The sequence below is a fragment of the Lissotriton vulgaris genome, chromosome 2_1 (genome assembly GCF_964263255.1).
Source record: "Lissotriton vulgaris chromosome 2_1, aLisVul1.2, whole genome shotgun sequence".
Classification (NCBI taxonomy): domain Eukaryota; kingdom Metazoa; phylum Chordata; class Amphibia; order Caudata; family Salamandridae; genus Lissotriton; species Lissotriton vulgaris.
The window spans coordinates 1,246,610,404-1,246,632,363 of record NC_141687.1 but is presented as its reverse complement, the minus strand read 5'-3'; the positions used below and the strand labels follow the sequence as shown (position 1 = coordinate 1,246,632,363).

Below are 21,960 nucleotides of genomic sequence, written 5' to 3'. Positions count from 1 at the left end.
TTGCTTGTACCCGGAGGACTGTCTTGTAGGCTGCCCAAAGTAGGGAGGGAGAGGCCACCGACCCTACGTTCTCGTCAAAATAAAATGTGGTTGTTTTTTTGAGGTCTTTCTTAAATACGGGGATCTTCAAATAATTAGGGTATGTGGGGTAAATTCTTTTACGAGTCTTCTCCCTGCTGGAGAGAGTCAATACTATCGGAGAGTGGTCGGATATGCCCCATGGCAATATATCTATGGTGTCTATGTTGTGCATACCGTCCCCGAGCATCAAGAAATAGTCGATTCGGGACAAACTGTTGTGAACTGCCGAATGATAGGTTTATTGTTTCGTGGTGGGGTGCTTGTGCCTCCAGATATCCTCCAAACCCATTGCGCCCAGGAAACCCCGGAGGCCGGAGATACCGGTCAAAGGGGTCCGTGTCGGGAATTTGTCTAGTGCTGAATATACTATTGAGTTGAAGTCCCCCCAATGATGGTATCTCCTGCTGGGAGATTCAACAGGAAGTCTCCCAGTGCTGGCAGGGCATCTGTGTGGAGTGCTGGTGGTATGTAAACCAATTCAGAAAAGGGGGTGGTGATGAACAGAGTGTCTGAATTAAGCAGACCACTCTTACCCAGTCCAAAGATCAGGGCTTGATCCATCACCGTTTTTTAGCTCACTGCACCATCCCAGCTCAGAACTTGGCTATATTCAAATTAGTCTGACCCTGGCCCAGTGCATCATGGGAACAGGGCAGACCAAACTATCAAGCCAATTCTTATACTGGGAAGGAAACAAGCTACCGGGGACCGGTTTCTGGCATTTCAGCCGTCTTCGGCCCGGCTTGCTTGAATCCTGATGGTGCAATGAGCTAGGGACTCACATCTGAGTATACCCTTCCACGCTTATGGTGGACAAAAATGATTCAGAAAAGGGGGTGGTGATGAACAGAGTGTCTGAATTAAGCAGACCACTCTTACCCAGTCCAAAGATCAGGGCTTGATCCATCACCGTTTTTTAGCTCACTGCACCATCCCAGCTCAGAACTTGGCTATATGCAAATTAGTCTGACCCTGGCCCAGTGCATCATGGGAACAGGGCAGACCAAACTACCAAGCCAATTCTTATACTGGGAAGGAAACAAGCTACCGGGGACCGGTTTCTGGCATTTCAGCCGTCTTCGGCCCGGCTTGCTTGAATCCTGATGGTGCAATGAGCTAGGGACTCACATCTGAGTATACCCTTCCACGCTTATGGTGGACAAAAATGATTCAGAAAAGGGGGTGGTGATGAACAGAGTGTCTGAATTAAGCAGACCACTCTTACCCAGTCCAAAGATCAGGGATTGATCCATCACCGTTTTTTAGCTCACTACACCATCCCAGCTCAGAACTTGGCTATATGCAAATTAGTCTGACCCTGGCCCAGTGCATCATGGGAACAGGGCAGACCAAACTACCAAGCCAATTCTTATACTGGGAAGGAAACAAGCTACTGGGGACCGGTTTCTGGCATTTCAGCCGTCTTCGGCCCGCCTTGCTTGAATCCTGATGGTGCAATGAGCTAGGGACTCACATCTGAGTATACTCTTCCACGCTTATGGTGGACAAAATGATTCAGAAAAGGGGGTGGTGATGAACAGAGTGTCTGAATTAAGCAGACCACTCTTACCCAGTCCAAAGATCAGGGCTTGATCCATCACCGTTTTTTAGCTCACTGCACCATCCCAGCTCAGAACTTGGCTATATGCAAATTAGTCTGACCCTGGCCCAGTGCATCATGGGAACAGGGCAGACCAAACTACCAAGCCAATTCTTATACTGGGAAGGAAACAAGCTACCGGGGACCGGTTCTGGCATTTCAGCCGTCTTCGGCCCGGCTTGCTTGAATCCTGATGGTGCAATGAGCTAGGGACTCACATCTGAGTATACCCTTCCACGCTTATGGTGGACAAAAATGATTCAGAAAAGGGGGTGGTGATGAACAGAGTGTCTGAATTAAGCAGACCACTCTTACCCAGTCCAAAGATCAGGGCTTGATCCATCACTGTTTTTTAGCTCACTGCACCATCCCAGCTCAGAACTTGGCTATATGCAAATTAGTCTGACCCTGGCCCAGTGCATCATGGGAACAGGGCAGACCAAACTACCAAGCCAATTCTTATACTGGGAAGGAAACAAGCTACCGGGGACCGGTTTCTGGCATTTCAGCCGTCTTCGGCCCGGCTTGCTTGAATCCTGATGGTGCAATGAGCTAGGGACTCACATCTGAGTATACCCTTCCACGCTTATGGTGGACAAAAATGATTCAGAAAAGGGGGTGGTGATGAACAGAGTGTCTGAATTAAGCAGACCACTCTTACCCAGTCCAAAGATCAGGGCTTGATCCATCACCGTTTTTTAGCTCACTGCACCATCCCAGCTCAGAACTTGGCTATATGCAAATTAGTCTGACCCTGGTCCAGTGCATCATGGGAACAGGGCAGACCAAACTACCAAGCCAATTCTTATACTGGGAAGGAAACAAGCTACTGGGGACCGGTTTCTGGCATTTCAGCCGTCTTCGGCCCGCCTTGCTTGAATCCTGATGGTGCAATGAGCTAGGGACTCACATCTGAGTATACTCTTCCACGCTTATGGTGGACAAAATGATTCAGAAAAGGGGGTGTGATGAACAGAGTGTCTGAATTAAGCAGACCACTCTTACCCAGTCCAAAGATCAGGGCTTGATCCATCACCGTTTTTTAGCTCACTGCACAATCCCAGCTCAGAACTTGGCTATATGCAAATTAGTCTGACCCTGGCCCAGTGCATCATGGGAACAGGGCAGACCAAACTAACAAGCCAATTCTTATACTGGGAAGGAAACAAGCTACCAGGGACCGGTTTCTGGCATTTCAGCCGTCTTTGGCCCGGCTTGCTTGAATCCTGATGGTGCAATGAGCTAGGGACTCACATCTGAGTATACCCTTCCACGCTTATGGTGGACAAAAATGATTCAGAAAAGGGGGTGGTGATGAACAGAGTGTCTGAATTAAGCAGACCACTCTTACCCAGTCCAAAGATCAGGGCTTGATCCATCACTGTTTTTTAGCTCACTTCACCATCCCAGCTCAGAACTTGGCTATATGCAAATTAGTCTGACCCTGGCCCAGTGCATCATGGGAACAGGGCAGACCAAACTACCAAGCCAATTCTTATACTGGGAAGGAAACAAGCTACCGGGGACCGGTTTCTGGCATTTCAGCCGTCTTCGGCCCGGCTTGCTTGAATCCTGATGGTGCAATGAGCTAGGGACTCACATCTGAGTATACCCTTCCACGCTTATGGTGGACAAAAATGATTCAGAAAAGGGGGTGGTGATGAACAGAGTGTCTGAATTAAGCAGACCACTCTTACCCAGTCCAAAGATCAGGGCTTGATCCATCACCGTTTTTTAGCTCACTGCACCATCCCAGCTCAGAACTCGGCTATATGCAAATTAGTCTGACCCTGGCCCAGTGCATCATGGGAACAGGGCAGACCAAACTACCAAGCCAATTCTTATGCTGGGAAGGAAACAAGCTACCGGGGACCGGTTTCTGGCATTTCAGCCGTCTTCGGCCCGGCTTGCTTGAATCCTGATGGTGCAATGAGCTAGGGACTCACATCTGAGTATACCCTTCCACGCTTATGGTGGACAAAAATGATTCAGAAAAGGGGGTGGTGATGAACAGAGTGTCTGAATTAAGCAGACCACTCTTACCCAGTCCAAAGATCAGGGCTTGATCCATCACCGTTTTTTAGCTCACTGCACCATCCCAGCTCAGAACTTGGCTATATGCAAATTAGTCTGACCCTGGCCCAGTGCATCATGGGAACAGGGCAGACCAAACTACCAAGCCAATTCTTATACTGGGAAGGAAACAAGCTACCGGGGACCGGTTTCTGGCATTTCAGCCGTCTTCGGCCCGGCTTGCTTGAATCCTGATGGTGCAATGAGCTAGGGACTCACATCTGAGTATACCCTTCCACGCTTATGGTGGACAAAAATGATTCAGAAAAGGGGGTGGTGATGAACAGAGTGTCTGAATTAAGCAGACCACTCTTACCCAGTCCAAAGATCAGGGCTTGATCCATCACCGTTTTTTAGCTCACTGCACCATCCCAGCTCAGAACTTGGCTATATGCAAATTAGTCTGACCCTGGCCCAGTGCATCATGGGAACAGGGCAGACCAAACTACCAAGCCCATTCTTATACTGGGAAGGAAACAAGCTACCGGGGACCGGTTTCTGGCATTTCAGCCGTCTTCGGCCCGGCTTGCTTGAATCCTGATGGTGCAATGAGCTAGGGACTCACATCTGAGTATACCCTTCCACGCTTATGGTGGACAAAAATGATTCAGAAAAGGGGGTGGTGATGAACAGAGTGTCTGAATTAAGCAGACGACTCTTACCCAGTCCAAAGATCAGGGCTTGATCCATCACCGTTTTTTAGCTCACTGCATGCTGTATGTAAACCGACACAACGTTCAGGAGTCGGCCTTCTCATTGTCCGTGAACCGCCGCGAAGCGGCCTTGGTCGTCCACCCTGGTCTGCAAGAGAATGAAAGGAGAGGACTTCTTCATCAGGATACCTGTCCCCCTAGACCCTGAGGTAAATTGTTGCCATTCGGTAGCCCCTTCTGTCTAGTGCTTGATGTGCTCACCCTGTGAGGTGCGTCTCTTGTAACAGGACCAATGCTGGGCCTTGTCGCTTGATAGCCTGCAGTACCAGCCCTCGCTTGATTTTGTCTCCCAACCCCCTTACATTCCAGGTTAGTATTCGTAGAGGTGGAACTGTGGACGGTTGTATCGTACCACAATGTGTGGTAGATTGTGAGTGTTGTACCATAATGGGGTGTTCTGAGTGTGACCTGCCTTGTCATCCCCATCAGTATGATAAATCTGCTTCCCCGTGGAGTAGTGTGCACGTATTTTCTGTCGTAGCCTGCCGGAATGTGTGTAACTTGAACAACAACAACTAAATCCCTTTCCCCAACCCCCCTGCCTGCCTCCCTGCTCCACGGACATAAAACCGCCCGCCTCCCCAAATTAGCAGAGTGCTCATCCCCATCCCAAACCAGTGTACTTGCTTGCTGGGGTAGGAGTCCTTTCAAGGCAGCGGCCCCTCCTGCCCTCCTTAGCTTCTCCCTGTCCGGAACACAAGGGCATCACGCCCTTCCTATCAAAGGACAATTGTTATTGTTGCGAGAACTGGATTCTCAGGATTTTGGTCTCTGATCGCCGTCCACCGATCCCGCCTCCGACGGGTTTTCCAAATTGCTCCGCCCGATGCCTTCGCTTCTGCGAGGTCCTCGCCCTGTTGGTCCCGCTGATTTTTGTTGGTCCGGCGCGGAGCTCCTACTTGTCGCCACCCCTCCAACCAGTCTTGTGCCACATCAGGAGTGTCAAAAAACCATGTCTTGTTGTTGGCAACTACTCTCAGTCTTGCCGGGAACAGCATCGAGTAAGGCAGGTCTCTCGCTCTCAACGCTTTCTTCACATCCATGAAAGTTTTACGGCGATGGGACACCTCAGCCGTGTAGTCCGGAAAGAAGGCAATTGTCGAGTTTTGTATCTTGATTGGTGGTGAGGTCCTTGCAGCTTGAAGGATAGCATCCATGTCCCTGAAATTGAGTAGTCTGGCCAGTACCGGCCTCGGAGCCGCCCCGGGTTGTGGCGCTCCCCCTGGTACTCTGTGTGCTCTTTCCACTGAAAAGAAATGCGACAGTCCTTTGGGTTGTAGCTTGCTTTTGATCATGTCCTCAACATATAAATCCATTGCTTGTCTGCCTTCCGTCTCCGGCACTCCAAGGATTCGGACGTTGTTTCGTCTCGAGCGCCCTTCCTGATCATCAAGCTTCTCTTGCAGCTGTTTATTCACGGCCTCCATGCGCTCCATCGCCAATTGTAGCTCAGAGGTGTCTTCCACCAGGGACTTGGTGGCCACCTCCACTTGTGCCACTCGCTCTGCCATTTTATGAAAGTCTGCACGCAGCAGGTTAACGTCTGCGGAGATTGACCCCACCATTGTCTGTACATTGGATAGGGTTTTCATTATGTCCTCCAGCGTAACTTTTTTGGCCCCCTCACCTTCTGGGCCTCTCCCTGTGGAGGTGCGACCTTCTACCTGTGCCGGGGTATGCCTATCATAGGCATATTTATCCAACTTCGCCTGCGTCGCGTTATTTCTCGACCCCTTGCCTGCCATTGTACCTGCTCTTCCAGATAGGCAGGAGACAGGTGACATGTCCCTTGTTCAGGTATCGTTCTTGGTATTCTGAGTCGTGCCTCAGCGAATATCTCGGTGTGAAGGCTCCCCTCAGATAAGTGCTACTGTGGTCTGCAACTGCGTGTCTCTCTCGGAAAACCGGTCTCCCAAGGCAGGTCGAGTCCTGCCGCCATCAGGGGCAGTTGTAGTAGGTTCTTGGTAGGGAGGCACTGCCCGAGTAGTGTCTTTCTTCGTGACAGTGGTATTGCACCCACCTCCGGCACCACCGACAGGCCGCCTGGCATGCAGGGCTCCGGTCCACGAAGTACGGTACGTCTCTTTAGGCTCGAGCCCTCTTACGGTTCCCTTCTGGCTGTGGTACTGACTCGCCTCCCCACCGGGTGTTGCGGCGTATTTGCGGGGTTTGGTTATATTCCGGTCGGTGCCGCCGGGCGTGGACGCCCTCCACCACCGTCTGAGTCTCACGTACCCCCTGACTCCCCGGTGTTCCACCTTATAACAGTGTGCGCCTTCTGAGTTTCGGTAACTGTTCATGGAGGGAGGGGGGAGGAGCATGTGTATGGCGGCAGATGCACAGGGCAGGATCTGGTGCCGCCTCGTGTCTCCCCCGCCAAGTCCGACCGTTCAGGTCACGACGGTGGAGCGCGATTGATATCTCGATCGCCCATCAAGGCTTCGGCGTTGCGCAGGTGTTCTGGCTTCACCCCTCTAGGTCTGCGCTGGTATTGCGCTCCGGTTACTGCTATCGGTTGAGTTGCGTGGCAGCGAGGATGTTTCCAGCCATAGATGCCAGGGTCAACTTCCGGCTGATGCCCCCGCCTCGCCCTCACTTCTGGTCGGGCAAACGGGTACTCCAGGCCGGTGCTCTCAGTTGTTGCGCAGGCCGCAGTGGGTGACGTCGCACTTCTCCGGTTCCCGGCTTCGGATTTCATATGTAGTTGCACCAGACGGTGCCGCTTGGTTCCCGACTTCGGGATCTGCCCTCAGAGGTATGCTGATATCAGATTAGTGTACGGATTTACCGGACGGGCCGCTCTCCCCACGGATCCCCTTTGTTACACAGCCACCATGCTTGGCTTCTAGCCACGCCCACATTTACTCGTTTTTGATGGAAAGATCATCCAAAGTAAACATTTTCTTTATTGTGTTCTAAATTTAATTTTATTGCTGATTATTCCAGTGTTTTGAAATTTCTTGAACTAATGAAATAGTTGTATCACACCTTGATAGATGCACCATGAACTAGCTTTCACTCAAAATCTATGTAGTTTAGAAATTTCATTGAGACCGTTAGTTACTGTATTGAATATCAAAATTAAATAAACTTTCTTTTTCATAAGATTTGCTTCCAGGTTGCCCCTTGGGTTTGATAACAGTACACTTAATACTGCCCATTGCAAGTCTTTTTCGGTATGGCCTTTTGAGATAAAATGGTTAACTAGAGGGGCTGTCATAGTTTTTGCTCTGATATGTGACTTATGCTGTACTATTTGCCGTCTTATTTCCTGAATCATTTTACCAATGTAAAGTTTTTAAGCATGGTCAGATGATTGTGTACACTAAATTTTTAGTTCTGCAGTTTGAAAAGCAGGTATGCTTCAATTTGATGTGATCCTTTTGGAACACTTCCCTCTCAATTGTTTGACTGCGGGCTACGCAGTTACCACATTTATGTTGGCCTTCCAAAGGTTTCACTGAGTTCTCAGAGCACCTTTTCTTGTTTTCTGGGTGCTGCATGCACTTATAAGATGATTTCCAAGACTTGCATTCTTTTTCACGGCAAAAAGTGGACACTCAAGTGCACATTCAGAATTCTTTATCAAATGTCAATTATTGCTAATTATCTTTTTGAAATTGTTTGTTTGTGGACAGTATCTATACCCACATACCGATTTTTCAAACACTTTTTTTTAGTATTTGGACTAAAAGGCACTGTCTTGGTGTTTACCAAGCTTTTTTAATGAGTGTTCCAGGAGTTTATATGGATAGCCTTTTTCTTTCAATTTATCTATCAGAATAGCGGCTTTTGCACAAATATCTTCTTTGTTGGTGCACTTTCTTCTGATTCTCAAATATTGTTCATAGGGGAAGTTGTCCTGCATGTTTCAAGGGTGAAAACTTGTGTAGTGTAATGCATTGTTCTTACCAGTTGGTTTATGGTGGAATGTTGTTACAAACGTTTTGTCTGTAACATTGACTTCAACTTTTTGACTTACTGAACTTTACAGTTGGGCTTTTTGTTGTTAAGTCACTCATGGAAGGCTGACAAACTTTCTTCATCACCAAGCAATTGTCACCAAATGATGTCTATATACCTGAGCTATTTCGTTATATAGATAGAGTAAAGATTGTTGTTAAAAATAAGTTCATCCTCAAATAGTGCCATGAACAGTGCTACCATTTCCGGCGCAAAAGAACAACCAACCCATGGCAGTCTGCTTAAATTAGAAAAAAAATTAATCTTCAAATTTTAAGTAGTTCTTTTTTAGGGCTATGGCTGTCATTTTTGTATAATTCCTTCTCCTCTAATGGTTCATCTCTAGGAATTTGCATACTCAATGACATTACATCAAAAGTGGCCATCCAAAGCTTATTTGAGGTGAATTGTTGCCCTTACACTTTATTGATAAAAGGCATTGTTTCTCTCAAGTAACATTGAACTTCCATGAAGAAAGGTTTTAAAAATACATCCACATATTGGGAAATAGGTTTCAGAATGGAAACACATTAGGAGACTAGCAGTCTTCCTGGAGGATTATTTCCATCGCCATGAATTTTAGGCAAAAAGTAAATAACAGGGATCCTTGGGTTTGATTTCTTTAAGAACTGAAATTCCTTAGGCCTAAAAAATCCTTGTTGAATCCCTCTTGCAAGATTTTAGAACTTTCATTTTGAATTTCTTTCGTTGGATCAGTTGGAGTTTGACAATAAAAATCCTAAATATAAACTTGACTTCTTCCTTCCATTAGATATTGATCTTTGTCCCATAGGACTACCACTCCACCTTTATCAGCTTGTTTTGTGACTGTGGTACTGTTATTGTGTAGTTCTTGAATGGCATTAACTTGTTTTTTGTTAAGTTATTTTTACTATAATACTTATTTTTTTCAAGTTGTTTTAAAGATGAAAATATCACTTGCTCAAATGCGATAATTTCTTTTGGCACAGTATCTGAGGGTGGGCGGAAGTTTGACTTCTTACTTAGGGCAGTTGGCTCCTCGGTGCGACAATCTTCTTTGTTAGCAAAGTAGGTCTTGAGTCTTATTTATTTGAGGAATTCCAGGGCTTCAGATTTTAATCATACATAGTCTGTAAGTTTGGAAGGCACAAATGAAAGACCCAATTCAAGAATAGATTATTTTTCTTTTGTTTAAACTTTAGATGAAAAATTGACTACTAAAGTTTTTTTGAATTGTTATAACATTGGCATCTTCCATGGTTGTATTTTGTATCATCCTCAGTTTTTTTGTTGGCCTCTGGCTTAAAAAGAACCTTGTCTTTGTATGTTTTGATTTGAGGGATCTGCTCCAGAGTACGATTCTCCGGTAGATTGGGATGATGAAGTTTATGAAATAGTAAGGAGTCTATGGCCAGATGTAGGTAATTGCATTTTACCGACTCTTAAATACTGAATTTTACCGATTCGGTATTTATAAGTCCGTAAATGCAATGTAGGTAAAAAATCAGTATTTTTTACCGAATCGGTAAAAATCGGAATCGGTCATCGGTCATTCCGTATTTACCGATTCGGTATTTACCGAATCAGAATTTACTGAATCGGTATTTCCCATTCATTCCAATGGGCCTTTTGGCCTATAGGAATGAATGGGAAATACTGATTCGGTAAATACCGAATCAGTAAATACTGAATCGGAAAGCAAACAAAAGTGAAACGTAAGTAGGCAGCCAATCAGGTGCTACCACCCTCCCCATCCCTACCAGGAAGTAGCTACACAGGCAGCCGCAACTAATTAGAAGCTTCTGGAGAGGCAGTTGGACCAGAGAGTCCCTGAGCAGCAGAAACAGTTTAGTGCACTTTTAAATCTGAAAAATGGCAAGCAGCAAAGACAAAGAGCAGCCAGAGAGGAAGAGGAAACTTAAATTCAGCAGCATGGAGCTGCAGGTCCTTGTTGAGGAGGTGTTGAAGGTGCATCAAAAACTGTTTGGCAGGCAGTCCCTCACTGTGGCAGAATCTACCAAAAGGAAACTCTGGCTGGACATACTTAACAAAGTGAATGCAGTGGGAGTGACTACCAGAGACACAGAGGACCTGAAATAGAGGTTCAACGACCTCAGGAGCCAAACAAAAAAAAAATCGGCTGAACACCAAAAGCAGGGAAACCAAAACTGGTGGAGGGAAGAACCCAGCACCCCCCCTTACTGACCTGGAGGAGATGGTGGCCTCAACCATTGAACCTGACAGCGTCTGCGGACAGGGAGAAGTAGACAGCTCAGCCAGAGCTGCAAGCAGAAAAGGTAAGACGCATGCACAGCAATCCCCCCCACACTATCATTCTTACCTTTACCCTTAGTGGCTAAGTGAATCCCAGTCCAGTACTGCTAGCACTATACAGGAGCAATGCATCATGGGACATGTAGTCAGGAAATGAAATACCATGTCATACAGCACAGCAACCAGCAAGTTAGGGAAATTATTGCAGACAGAATGAAGCGAAAGTTAAAAAGATTTAATTGTAGTGTCTGTGAGACAGTAGCGCTTAGCTAATGTACGCTCATATGTCCACAGGTGACACATCTCGCATGCGTTCCCAGGAGACTGAAGGCACAGCACCAGAGAGGGATGAGAGTCAGGAGCCAGGTCCAAGTGCTCAGAACGTATCACAGGACACAGGTGCACCAAGTAGCCCCAGAGTTGCAGGTGTCCCCAGGCGTCTCCAGAACGTTCACAATCCCCTCTGTTGCTGTCATCCCCAGATATGCCAGCATCACTGCATGAGACAACACCTGCATCACAACCAAGCAGGAGGCATGTAGTGGCACCACTATTGGGAATGGACTCATCAGCAGGTGACATGGAGGGGGAAGACACACACACCTTGGCTGGGGATGGTAGCTCTGTCACACTGCAGTCCAGTGCAGAGGTGTCCCGTACTGGCGAAAGACGCCGCAGAGTCCAAGAAAGCAGTGTAGATGCACATGTGGAGGGTTCAAGTGTGTTCCGTGGCCTGGAGGGGAGCATGGTAAAAATCCAGAGGATGCAGGGAAAGGCCATCATGTCTTGCCAACGCCAAATGAGGAACCTGAATAACAACATGGAAGACATAGGAAAGGGCATCAGAGAACGAGTAGATGTCAACAAAGAGATGGCTGCAGGGATGCGTGAAATATCACAATCGGTGCAGCTCCTGTGCACCAAACTAGACAATGAATTTGCATCAAGGCGCAAGGAAAGGCAGCGTGTGCATCAACAACAAAATAAAGCCTTCAACCGCCTGGCTCAAAGACCTCAGGAGCCAAACAAAAAAAAAATTGGCTGAACACCAAAAGCAGGGAAACCAAAACTGGTGGAGGGAAGAACCCAGCACCCCCCCTTACTGACCTGGAGGAGATGGTGGCCTCAACCATTGAACCTGACAGCGTCTGCGGACAGGGAGAAGTAGACAGCTCAGCCAGAGCTGCAAGCAGAAAAGGTAAGACGCATGCACAGCAATCCCCCCCACACTATCATTCTTACCTTTACCCTTAGTGGCTAAGTGAATCCCAGTCCAGTACTGCTAGCACTATACAGGAGCAATGCATCATGGGACATGTAGTCAGGAAATGAAATACCATGTCATACAGCACAGCAACCAGCAAATTAGGGAAATTATTGCAGACAGAATGAAGCGAAAGTTAAAAAGATTTAATTGTAGTGTCTGTGAGACAGTAGCGCTTAGCTAATGTAGGCTCATATGTCCACAGGTGACACATCTCACATGCGTTCCCAGGAGACTGAAGGCACAGCACCAGAGAGGGATGAGAGTCAGGAGCCAGGTCCAAGTGCTCAGAACGTATCACAGGACACAGGTGCACCAAGTAGCCCCAGAGTTGCAGGTGTCCCCAGGCGTCTCCAGAACGTTCACAATCCCCTCTGTTGCTGTCATCCCCAGATATGCCAGCATCACTGCATGAGATAACACCTGCATCACAACCAAGCAGGAGGCATGTAGTGGCACCACTATTGGAAATGGACTCATCAGCTGGTGACATGGAGGGGGAAGACACACACACCTTGGCTGGGGATGGTAGCTCTGTCACACTGCAGTCCAGTGCAGAGGTGTCCCGTACTGGCGAAAGACGCCGCAGAGTCCAAGAAAGCAGTGTAGATGCACATGTGGAGGGTTCAAGTGTGTTCTGTGGCCTGGAGGGGAGCATGGTAAAAATCCAGAGGATGCAGGGAAAGGCCATCATGTCTTGCCAACGCCAAATGAGGAACCTGAATAACAACATGGAAGACATAGGAAAGGGCATCAGAGAACGAGTAGATGTCAACAAAGAGATGGCTGCAGGGATGCGTGAAATATCACAATCGGTGCAGCTCCTGTGCACCAAACTAGACAATGAATTTGCATCAAGGAGCAAGGAAAGGCAGCGTGTGCATCAACAAAATAAAGCCTTCAACCGCCTGGCCACAGCCACATCCCTGCTATGCAGGAGAAGCATAAACATGCAGGAGGGACTAACCCAAAACAGTAATGAGGTCACTAGGGGCATAGCCAGGATGACCAGTGCTCTTGAGGTGCTGATAAATGCACAAACAGCACAAACTGCTGCTCTGGATGTGGCAGAGAGTGAAGGGAGCACTAGTAGGAGCAGCATGGCAAGCTCCCTTGTCGTAGAGACAAGGAGGAGCAGCAGGCACAACGCTGAGGCTACAGCCCAAACGCAAAGTGAGCACAGCGAGCACCAAACATCCGGCAGTGGTAGGCGTGGGCGCAAATGAGTATTTAAGTTCATGGGGAAGTGACCCAGTACTCACATCATCGAATGTAAATAATTTGTGTTGCATATTTGTGCTTTAGAAACCTACGTAGTGACACAATTAAACTATGTTGGTTGCATACTCCACCTAACTGTGTATCTTTACTTACTTAAAAAAAGTTTGTGTGATCTCTTCCCGTCTGTGTCTGCCATCAGTTGGTGTTGCAACTCCAGATGTGTGAGGTTCAGGCACTGCTTGGTTGTCATCATGGTCCTCATAATCAGGTAACTCCACTTCGGTGCCCTTCTTAACTGCAAGGTTGTGCAACATTGCACAGGCTGCAATCATCTTGCAGCAGGTGACTGGTGTGTACTGGCGGGCCCCTCCACTTTTATGTAGGCAGTGGAACCTGCTCTTCCACAAATCAAAGGTGCGCTCCACAATGTTTCTGGTAGATTTGTGTGCCCTGTTGTATCTCCTCTGGCTGGGTGTTGAAGGGTTGAGGTAGGGATTTAGGATGAAGGACCGGAGGGCATATGCACTGTCCCCTATTTGAAACAAGAAAAAAACATTACTCACATGCACACAAACACATCCATCGGCAATATGTATCAAGGGGGTTTCACACAGTGTGTTACCTAGCAAGTATCCTTCGCCAAATTCCCCCGCTGTCAGGCATGCGTAGATCCCACTGATTTGGAAGATGTAAGAGTCGTGGGTACTCCCGGGAAATTTGGCTACTATGTCCGTGATGAGGTACTTTGAATCACAGATCACCTGTACATTTATGGTGTGGGTGGACTTCCTGTTCCTATAAATGTACTCTGTGGCAACAGGTGGACATATTGGTATGTGGGTGCCATCAATACACCCAATGATGTTGGGAAAATGCGCCATCTGATAAAAGTCTGTCTTAGTCCTGAGCAGTTCTGCATACGTTGCAGGGAAGCTGATATAATGATGCATTCTCTGCAACATGGCGTCTAGAAATTTCCTGAAAAAACGGGACAGGCAGCTCTGGGACACCCCACCTACGGCAGCAACCACACTCTGGTAACTCCCAGATGCAAGCAGGTGTAGGCTGCACAGCACCTGCACATGGGGTGGGATGGCATGCGCCCTTGGGGTTGGGTGGTCCAACAGTGGGTGGAGGTCACTGATTAGGTCCAGGATGGTTTGGGGGTCTAGCCTGTACCTTTGTAGGATCTCTGGCTCAGTTAGTTGGAATAGGGTGATCCTCTGCCTGTACACCTGCTCCTCCCTTCTCCTGACCCTCTCTCCTTCTGCCTGTAGCCGTAGCCGCCTCGCAATCATGTAGAATGCCGCCATTCTGGTGAAACTGTTGCATTTTGGGCCCTTTTTTATAGCCTGCACCTGGTTACCACCTGATTTTATTCCATGGTAAATACCGACTCTTAAATACCGAATTTCATGCAAATTCGGTATTTAAGAGGTTACCTACATCTCAATAGTAATTTTTACCATTTCCTAATTTCCGAATCGGTAAATTTACCGAATCGGAAACTTTACTGAATCTGAAACTTTACCGATTCGGTAAATTTAACAATTCGGTGAGGTTTCCGAATCGGTAAATTTACCGATTCGGTAAATTTACCGATTCGGAAATTACATCTCAAAAGCCAAATACAGGTCGGTAAAGGCCGAAATTCGGTATTTTCGGACGTTACCGACTGGTATTGGTTACTTACATCTGGCCCCAAGTTTTTAATCTCCCATGATAGTCTGGTAATACTCTTCATGACCCTGGTCTTGTATAAAAATATTCTCTTAAATATGGGTATACTGTCGCTAAGTTGAGCTTTCTTTGTCTTTTTCAATTTTATTATTTTTGAGATTTATAATATTGTCCTTGAATGCATGTATTTATTTCTCAATTATTTTCAGCAATGTTTTGGCTTCTGCTACTGTCTGACTGTCTCTAATGGATTGTTCCAGAGCCAAAATCTCATCAAATTGCTTTTAACAGATGTTTTGGGTGGTTTCAATTGAGTGTACAATCAAATCTCTACTATATTTTGTACAAATGTAACTAAAACCTTCTTTGTACTCAAGGTCTTTGGTAAAAATTATTGGTGTGTTCTTGACTTTCAGTCTCAAAAGGATTGTTCCTGCTTTTAGATGCTCCAATAGAAAATATCAATGAAATTTGTTTCGCATCTGTTTCTTCCTCAGTCTTGTTATTTTTTCTGTACTTAAAGTGATTGAGGTAAAAGGTGAAGGAGTTGCGATTGATCTCAGAATATGGTCCTCTGAATATTAAAGTGTTTCCTTTTCTGACATCCTTTGTGGCAGGCCAGCCCTGGCTAGCCAGGTAATTTTACGTATTGAGGTTTCTTTTTCTCCTTATTTTATTGGAACGCTCCCTCACTGGTGCTTACCCGCTCTCAAGCATAGGAAATTTAGGGGTTGGGCTCTTAAAAAACAGTTCCCTGGGTATGTGATATACCACTTCACTATGGACTTATATAAGTAAATTAAATATTCCTGTTTGGGGGTGACTCTGCAGAGAGGGTAATTTCCAACACTGACATATTTGATTTCTGCAGGATTCACACTCTGTAAATTGTATAAATATAAAGTAGCAAAGGTCCAGAAACATCTCCATCAATGTATGACATGTAATCTAAGGGTTTGGTAGTGGGGATTCAGAGGTGGAAAGGCCCATGGTAAAGTTGTGCATGTGTTTGGTCCTTGTTATTAATTTAGATGTTAACAGATTCAGCTACATCTATGATATCTAATAGAATAGACAGGAAATAATGGTATGTTGTTTCACACCAAACTTAGAAGAAACTTTGTTACAGTCAGCATTGTTCACTAATAGAAGATTCTTCATTCAATTCTACTTGGTCATTACACTCTAATAAAACTAATTGAAGTAACAGACTTTATTGCTTGTAGATTATCTAGTTGTGAGAAATCCTGGGCCACTAAACTAATAAAATCAATAAGTGCTCACCTATCATTGATGTTCCCACTTGAAACTAGGTGATCTTACTTTATAAATGTTGGTGTTTGGAGCCCTCTTGGGCCAGCGATATAGAGCAATACGAGATACATTGCAAACCCCACCTGATATCAATCTTGTAAATATTGTAAATGTCTTTGTGAATTCTTTTGATTATGTTGCACCTAAAAAATAAATTCACTGATTGTCCGATCAGTATCTTCATGCTGTACCCTAAAAGATTTTTCTAAATTTGTGCAGGTTTTTCCATACTCATTACTCGTGCTTGCAGTAGCAATGTACTTGCCTACATTGATTTGGAGATATATTGCTGCTCCATCGTTAAACTCAGATCTTCTCTTTATAATTGACGAATTGGACAAATCCTACAATCGATCCATTAGATTGGTACAGCATATCATGAAAATTCAGCAGTCATGCCCAGACCCACAGATATTCTGGGATGAGTTTGAAAAGTAAGTATATAAGAATTTCATTTCACAATTAATTTGTTTTGATGTTGTAGGGGAATGTAGAAGTTGGATTGAATGTGATAGATTTTGTTGCCCTGTAAAGTTATGAAAGCAAATCAAACGGCAGTCAATATATATTTGTTTAAAATATTATTAAACTGATGTGAATGGATTCTTACCAAATTCTTAAATAACAGTAAAGAAGCTTATTTGAGTTCTATTTTTAGAATATGTATTGTCTTACAGCGCTGTATCCCATGGTCTTGGAGTGATGCGTTAGTTAAATTAATCTTACAACAGGAAACATTTATTGCTTTGTAAATGGTCCCGGTCACCTCCAGTGCATAAGTGAACATATGGCTGAGCATTCTGTTTTCAAATTTCACATGGATGCAGAAATCTTAGAGCGTGACAATAAGTCACTATCTCATGTCAATATGCTAAACCACTTTATATTTTGAAATGACACTTTGGAAAAATTTATTTTTGACACCAAGGATTCTACAAAAATTGTAAACAGAAAGGGGAGAAGATTAAGATATGTATATGTCAAGTTAAATGCAAGGTACTACATGTGCTGTGCTTTTATTATTTAGAATACGAGTGCCCTACTGACCAAGGTAAATTCAGTCAAAAATGTAACTTTACAATTGAATTGAGTATTTCTACAGCTGCCTGGGATTCACAAATACATTGCTCTCAGGTGTAAATCCATTTAAGTGTGCTGAGATCTCTTCCACTGGTACAGATTCCCCACACCCATAAATCACTAAATCACACTTAAGCGGTGATGAGGTGGTTGATCCTACGCGTAGTTAGCCTTGTTAGTTTGTGAATGCCCAAAAACGTGGAGGCTTGTCAGTATTCACAAATTACTATTGTTCCCCTATACACTCTGGAAAGGGTTGAATTTTCACTACAGTCAACGGCTGGCATAACTCTCCTTTTAGTGTGGGAATGGGCACGGATCACCCAGGATTTGGCGGCGGTTTAGGAAATGAGGATCTCTGTCAGAAAATTTGTCCTCACTGAGATAAAAAAGATTGTTTTCCGAGGAATCCCATTTGCCCTCTGTGGCATTCTCTGACGGAAAGAAACCTATACAGTATGAAACGATGTTCCGCTGGTAGTGTCTCATGATCCTCCTTGTCTATGCATGGATACTTGAACCTAGTGCAGTTTTCCATGTCTTTTCCTGGGAAAGTTTGTGACTTTTAAAATGTATTAAATCTGCACTGGCATGTAGGTGTAAATCTACGAGGGTTGATTTATTACTTTCATTGTGAATTGGGCCCTCTAAATTTCACCAAGAGGCTAGATCTAGTCTATTATGTGATCAAGTAGAGATTCGAATGGCAAGACTATCCTTAAGGATCAAAAAGCTTCACAACGGAATTATTACGAGAACCCCAACCTATTACAGTACCCACAATCTTATTAAAGCACTTTCATTTATCTTTAAATCTGGACTGCTTCGTACCTTAACCTACTGTCCTTGTTTTCGGAATGCAGTATTTTGCACTTTAGAGAGCTCCCCCCTGGTGTCTGGCCATGAGGGAGGGGTCGAGTGCAGCAGCAGCACCTGGGAACGAGCGCAGGAGCGCCTTAAAAGACGCCAACGCTTCCTGCATTGCGGGGCTTGAGTGGGGCGTGCCTGGGCCCGTCAAAGACCGGACGAGGCTGGGCTGAGCCACATCTTTGAGGTCTGCTCCAGGGGTCATCAGAGGGTGAGTTTACAAAACCTCCTGTTGTATATCACAGGACGCTATCCAGTCTGCTGTCTAAATCGAAACCCAATTCATCCAATCTCCAGTCAGGCCCGGTTCTAGAGGGTGGGCCGCGTGGGCCAGTCCCACCCAAACGTGAGCCTTGGCCCTGGTAGTGCTGGCACGAAGGCCCGTAAAAAATGACCACTTTCATTGAAAACGTTCCTCCGAACGCTGTTTTCTTTCCTGTTCTGAGAGATGAGTGATTGGGCCTGGGGTCTCTCTCTCAGGCACGCCCAATCACGCATCTCCTTTTAGAAAGGTTGGCTGTGTCCCCACCCACTCGTGCAGGTACAATAGGGGCATGGGAAGGGGCCAAACCTTTCTTTGGCACCGGGTAACCTTAACCTTCCTGCTGCGTGGATATTTCCTTTTCTATTCCACGCTGGAGAAAAAGAGTTTGATTATCCTGATTCACCTTTCATGGCCCTGCAGCAGTTTATCAGATCGGCTGTGAGGACGGACCGAGCAGGTAAGAGAATGTGTGGCTATTAGTTCTTTTTAAAATCAGGGCATGCCCAGCAAGACACATACTTCGTGTATGCTTCATTAACAATAAATTAAAAGATAACTCTGGTGATTTATGATCCTGCTGGAGAGCAATAATTTGCCTGTTGGTAGTTTTGAAATAAACTGTATTTTCTGTGGATAGCTCAGTGGGTTACTGCCTTTTTCAAAGAGATTTGTGTGTTCCTTGCAGTTCAGAAGTTACAAACCTATCATAGGACAGTGACCTATGAACCGTCATCAAAGAGCTGCATGCAAACCTGAATGGTATAGTTAGAACATAGCTTTTATTGTGTTGTGATATAGTTAGAACTTCCCCAGTCTTTCATTATTCCAATGTTGCTAAAAAGAGTTTGTTTGGGAAGATATACATTTTGGTCAGTAAAGCCAGCCCCTAGCCACTGGAGTATGCTTTAAATTGTGCGTTTGTGCTCCTCCAGAACAAACCCTCTTAAAATATACTGCCCACCAGTACGGATGACGTCAATCCTACACCTTGTAATCCTCATTGCCTTATGTGACATTCCCTGTAAACTGATTGACATACTTGCATGATAGCTAGTCTCTGTATAATGTGTGCGTTATGTAAAGTACTGTGACACCCTACACTGATATGAGTAGCGCTATACAATAAATGAATGCATATGAGAGAGTGGCTACAGAGAGATGAGGGGTGCTGGCGGAGGAAGGTAGTGAGGGAGTCCGAGGAGGAGGTCAATGGGGGAGGGGGAGATACAGAGAGATAATGAGCATTGGTGGAGGGTGGCAGTGATGGAATCCAAGGAGGAGGTCAATGGGGTCAATGCCCGAGCAGTGTCACTTGCCTGATACTCCCACCTCAGAAACCACCTCTTCCCATCAAGGGGACATTACATGGAAAAAAAACACTTTTTGAGGATGATCGCATTTAGAAAGAGATTTGGAAGGAAAAGAGTGCGTTTTACAAGGCCTTGTAAGACTAAGGAGAGATAAAGGAGGGCCCTGAAGCAGGCCTGGCTAGACATATAAGTGACAAATCAGGCCCGCAGTGGCCCACCCGAATGCATCCTTGGCCGGTCCAAATAAAAACTCCTTGAGCCGGGCCAGTCTCTAGTCCGGATCACGTGCTGATCGTAAAAAGTGAGCTGAAATCAGCGATTAGTAAGGGGACTGTGAAGACACTACATCATTTCCTTCTGTCTGAGCCTGAGATTATTAGAACTAACGTAATACGTTCTGCCACACATTACCACTGACTGTTAATTACATATATGGTCTTTCCGGAACTTTACAGTATTTGTTTGCCAGAAATATTACCTATGTGCTTCTTTTTACAGGAGGTCAAGTCAAATTGTTTGTGGGAGCGCAAATGGGTAAAAGAAAGTCCAAAAGTATGTTACAGGCGTCAGGGGGTTCTCAGAACTCCTTAATGAAGTATTTATCGGGTGCAATGGGAGCCATAACAAAACAAATCCAGTCAGTAGAAGTAATGCTTAATCAAGGTATCATGGCGGAGAGGGACTCACAGGACCTTTAAACTCAGAGCATCCCGCTCTAAGTACCTTGCACCCTGATACTATAGTTAACCAAAACACCCCAAATATTACGAACGGGTGCGTTAAGGACGTGTCTGATCACATATATGTATCTGATCAGGAACGCAAGACACAACCACCATCTAAGCACCCCAGGAACCCAGAGGTACCACCGGTGTTTCCGGTTAGTGAAACACTTATAACTAGACCCAATACAGTATCTAAAAAGCGAAAGAAAACTAATAATAAATCTAAACTTGATACTGGGGGAAAAGGGCCATCAACTTCTACCACATGCAAAATTAGCCATACCGAGCATTATGACAAAATTTGTTTCAAAATAGACAGTCTGCAAAAAACATTTGCTGATGCCCTAAAGAATTTAATGACAAGTGTAATAGCCATTGAAGACACTTTGAAGAGATGCATAGGGGATCTCCCTAATAACTCCATGACTAATACACTGAACAAGGCAGCTGGACAAGATAATGTCGCCCCCTGTGTCGGCCGTTTCCTCAGTGAAAAATTTGGGAGTTAGGCTGGATTCCACCCTTTCTATGAAGACCCAAGTACACTCGGTAGTCGGGGTTTGTTTCGGGCTGTTGAAAATGCTGCGAAATTTCCTGCCATTGCTTTCGTTCCCTTACAGGAAGACAGTGGTTCAGGCATTGATAATGTCCAGATTGGACTATGTTAACTCCCTCTATGTTGGTCTTCTTAAATATCTTCTGAGTCGACTTCAAGTGATTCAGAACTCGGCAGCCAGAGCCATTTTCTTGACATGTTCTAGAACCCATGCGACCCAGCTCTTGTCCTCTCTTCACTGGCTTCCAGTACGGAAAAGAATTCTGTTTAAAGCCTTGGTCCTGGTTTTTAAGGCTTTCCATAAGATCGGAGACCCGTATCTTAGAGATAGATTCCAGCCATATCTCCCACAGCGCACTTTGAGATCTTCGACCCAACTGTTGATCATCACTCCTAGAGTGTCATGTGCCCGGATAGAGGGCAGATACTTTCATGTAATTGCCTCTCGGATGTGGAATAGACTTCTGTTTGTGATCAGACAGAGTCCGGATCTTCTTTCCTTTAGGAAAAGTCTTAAGACATGGGTCTTTCAGCTGTGATTCTTTGGTGGTGATCGGCTGTGCTTTATGTGACGTGATATTTGGGCGTTTTTGCGCCGGGACACTCCTGGAAGTAGCCGCGCGCTTTATAAATAAACGTTAACATAACATAACATAATGAAGCACCGCTTCTCCATGCTGACCATTCGCCAAAGGGGGATTACCACATTGTGCTGCATATTAAGCAAGGATTACCAGAGCCTCATGTGAACAACCAAACTGCCACTGGTCGAAATTCTTTGAATTTATTTGCAAGAAATAAGAATGGCCACGGCCATACTTCTATAGGGACAAAGGCCCGTTCTGATACTGGGCCCAATCCGTCTATTGGCTCTTCCAGTTTAATTCTTCCAGTAAAGGAAGGCACCAGGTTGGACCTGCCACTCGTGGTAACTCCCTATACTATAGTCCCGGCCAATGTCCCTCATATACCACCACAGGCGACCGAAATAT

General features: G+C 45.5%; 1 protein-coding gene across 1 annotated transcript in view; it reads left to right on the top strand.

Moving 5' to 3' along the window:
• Window positions 1-21,960, top strand: part of PANX3 (pannexin 3) — a 93,852-nt gene that overhangs the window by 56,270 nt on the left and 15,622 nt on the right. Inside the window, exon 3 of the mRNA XM_086958811.1 lies at window positions 16,385-16,599. Within this exon, the coding sequence (XP_086814937.1) occupies window positions 16,385-16,599 (215 nt within the window). The remainder of the gene's footprint in view (window positions 1-16,384; window positions 16,600-21,960) is intronic.